General features: G+C 42.5%; 1 protein-coding gene and 1 pseudogene across 2 annotated transcripts in view; one reads left to right on the top strand and one right to left on the bottom strand.

Moving 5' to 3' along the window:
• Positions 1-31: 31 nt before the first annotated feature.
• IFIT2 (interferon-induced protein with tetratricopeptide repeats 2) overlaps positions 32-3,610 on the bottom strand; it is an 8,961-nt gene continuing 5,382 nt past the window's right edge. The window contains exon 2 of the mRNA XM_012659764.1: positions 32-1,648. Within this exon, the coding sequence (XP_012515218.1) occupies positions 241-1,648 (1,408 nt within the window). The 3' untranslated portion in view covers positions 32-240. The remainder of the gene's footprint in view (positions 1,649-3,610) is intronic.
• LOC105822732 lies at positions 2,048-3,084 on the top strand (annotated as a pseudogene). The gene has a single exon (XR_001138118.1). The product of XR_001138118.1 is annotated as a CCR4-NOT transcription complex subunit 7 pseudogene (transcript).

The raw sequence follows: 3,610 nt of genomic DNA, 5'->3' as shown, positions 1-3,610 counted from the left end.
TGGGAAGTAACCCCATCACCAAACCCCTGGACCTACCCAGAACTCCCTGAATGTTCCCATGATCCAGCAATTCAGGCGTTAATGCCTGGCACAGCAGCGTTCCCCCCTAATCCTGACCTAGTGCCATGGCCAGTGTGTTAGTCCATGTTTAGGCCATATTAATTGTTAAATATTTTGAATACCAACTTGGTGGAAGAGTTTCAGATCCCTTTCAGCAGTAGCCCCATGGGCATCGTATCTCTAGTCCTCATTCTCTATCTTAGCTAAAGATGCTGACAGGATAAGTCTTCTGGAGTCCAAACCCTTCTCAGAATTTTCATCTGCTTGCTGCATATCTTCACTCAGTTCCTGAAGGAATTCCAAGATATGCAAAGCCTCAGAATCTTCTCCATTTTTGGAAAGCCTCATTTTGGCAATTTTTTGCAGTTTATTTTTCATCTTTTCTGTTACCTTTGATTTCTGGTTTATTTTTATACCCTCTAGAAAATGGTGGATGGCCATGTCTTCACAATTCATTTGATACAGCTGAAAGTTGCCATATCGCAGATGGAGCACTTGTTTCTCAACAGGAGAGTGCTCTTTGCTGAATTCTTTCTGGTAGTAATACTCAGCTTCTTCCTTCTGATCTGCTAGAGCATGGAGGGTGGCAAGAAAGGAATAGACACGAAAGAGATTTTCATTGGTCTCATCAGCTATCTTGAAATGAGCCACAGCTTTTCCTATTAGTTCCAGTAACTCCTCTCTTTTCATTCTATTTTCTCCTACTTTCATTATTTCGAGGACTTTTGCCCTATAGCAGCCCCCAATTTGGTAATGCAGGTAGGCGTTGTTTGGCGTGTATTCTAAAGCCTTTCTAAGCAGTTCAATCGCTTTGTCTGTGTCATCTTTTCTTCGATAAAACTTTGCAGCACTTCGAAGTACATCTGTCGCCCCTGGGGCTTTTGCTAAGGCTTCTTCAACTAACCTTTCTCCTTCACCTTCTTCATTCATCTTGTGAAGTTTCAGAGCCAGGAGGACTTTGATATATTGGTTGTCAGGATTCAGCCTGATGGCTTGCCTCAGAGGGTCAACAGGGTCCTGAGATGGTGGCCAGTTATCCAGACGGTAGCTCGCGATGGCCAATCCAGAGGTGAATTCTGGGTTCTTTGGGTTCTTCTCCAGAGCCTTCTTGAAACACACCTTCGCCCTTTCATATCGCTTTCCTCCACACTTCAGCCGTGTCCACCCTTCCTCACAGTCAAGCTCAGGACTCTCAATTCTATAGGGACTGGAAAACTTCTCACAGACATGCTTCACTTTATCCACATAAATCTGAGCTTCGGAGAGCCGGCCCATGTGATAGTACACCCAGGCGTAGTTTCCCCAGGTGACCAGGCTTCTGATTTCAGCCTGGCCAGCATGCTCTTGCCGGATGAACTCCTCAGCTTGCAGGAGGCATTCCAGGGCTGCTTCGTTCTGGCCTCTGCAGTGCTTTACATAGGCCAGTATGTTGCACATTGTGGCTTTGAAGTCACTGTTCTGAAACTCAGTCTGGTGAAACACTTTGTCCTCAAAATCATCCAAGGAATTTTCTCCCTCTAACAAGTTCCAAGTGAAATGGCATTTTAGTTGCCGTAGGCTGCTCTCCAAGGAATTCTTAGTGGTCTCACTGTAGAGAGAAAGAGAAAGATGGACACTTTGAGATATGGATTTATCTGTTAAGAAATGGTGCATGGTAAATAAAATTCTTTTCCTCCTAAAGGGTGTTAATACAAATCAAAGAACAAACTCTCGGTGCGAAAAGCGACGGCGCAGCACGGCGCAGCACAGCTCCGGCTCCCCTTTCCCCCTTGCTGGGTGAGAGGTGTCTATGGGGCACCCGCTGCCGCCACCACCACCGCCACCACCACCGCCACCGAGTGCTGTCTCTATGGCGAGGAGGAGGAGGAGGAGCGCGAGCTCAGCGACACAAGTACATAAATAAAGGATAAAGTATTTTATGAAAAAAAATCTTCAATCAAGTATAACATTTTGATGCTTGGCATCTAGACTCCCTTGTGCCCTCACTATGCCAGCAGCAACTGTGGATCATAGCCAAAGAATTTGTGAAGTTTGGGCTTGCAACCTGGATGAAGAGATGAAGAAAATTCGTCAAGTTATTTGAAAGTATAATTATGTTGTTAGGGACACCGAGTTTCCAGGTGTGGTTGCAAGACCCATTGGAGAATTCAGGAGCAATGCTGACTATCAGTACCAACTATTGCGATGTATTGTAGACTTGTTAAAGATAATTCAGCTAGGACTGACATTTATGAATGAGCAAGGAGAATACCCTCCAGGAACTTCAATTTGGCAGTTTAATTTTAAGTTTAATTTGATGGAGGACATGTATGCCCAGGACTCTATAGAGCTACTAACAACATCTGGCATCCAGTTTAAAAAACATGAGGAGAAAGGAATTGAGCCCCAGTACTTTGCAGAACTTCTTATGACTTCGGGAGTGGTCTTCTGTGAAGGGGTCAAATGGTTGTCATTTCATAGTGGTTATGACTTTGGCTATTTAATCAAAATCCTGACCAACTCTAACTTGCCTGAAGAAGAACTTGACTTCTTTGAGATCCTTCGATTATTTTTCCCTGTCATTTATGATGTGAAGTACCTCATGAGGAGCTGCAAAAATCGCAAAGGTGGATTACAAGAAGTTGCTGAACAATTGGAGCTGGAACGAATAGGACCACAGCATCAGGCAGGATCTGATTCACTGCTCACAGGAATGGCCTTTTTTAAAAGGAGAGAAATGTTCTTTGAAGATCATATTGACGATGCCAAATATTGTGGTCATTTGTATGGCCTTGGTTCTGGTTCATCCTATGTACAGAATGGCACAGGGAATGCATATGAAGAGGAAGCCAACAAGCAGTCGTGACATGAAATAGTCCTTTTATTTTTATTTTATTTGAGCTACACACATGCTTGTATATAGGTTTTATCTCTGGTTGAATCCTTGACAATAGACAGTACCTTTCTTTTTTCCCTTTCATAGCCCATTTTATTTTCTGCCTTTCAGTACTAAGTATGACCATTCCTATCTCAGATCTTAATAAATAGACACGCATTCAGGTTAAATTTGGCCTTAATTTAACATAGTTGTTAGCAAGCGTGTGTAACAGTGGGGAAAGCTATATCATACTGAATATTTTGATAAACTTTACCTACTTGAGCTTGATTTTTCCCTTTTCCTAAATTAACTAGCACTGACTGTAATTTATTTCCCTGTTTCATGTCTCTCCCTTCCATTCTGCAAGAGTTTTAGCTATTTGAGATCGTGGACCATCAATTTTGCACTTTAGAGAGTGATTCTGACTCAAATCCTCTGTTTTATCAGAAGTTTTGGTTTTTCTTGCTCTTAGAAGAGCAAGATGGAAAAATGACCATCTGCCAACTTTATACAGTATTTGCTTATTTTCAACCCACAGAATATAGCACATTCATTGTGCAAACTCAGCAAGACTAACAACAACAAAAAAAAGACAAGAAACTACTGAGGAGCTTAGTAACCTGCTGTTTCTGTACGTAGTGTTAATCTTCCAAGCACATCTAGTGTCTGTCCGTTTCTAATTGGCATGTGTAG

The sequence above is a fragment of the Propithecus coquereli genome, unplaced genomic scaffold (genome assembly GCF_000956105.1).
Source record: "Propithecus coquereli isolate 6110/MARCELLA unplaced genomic scaffold, Pcoq_1.0 Scaffold63, whole genome shotgun sequence".
In the NCBI taxonomy this organism is placed as follows: domain Eukaryota; kingdom Metazoa; phylum Chordata; class Mammalia; order Primates; family Indriidae; genus Propithecus; species Propithecus coquereli.
This window is presented reverse-complemented; position numbering and strand designations above follow the sequence as displayed.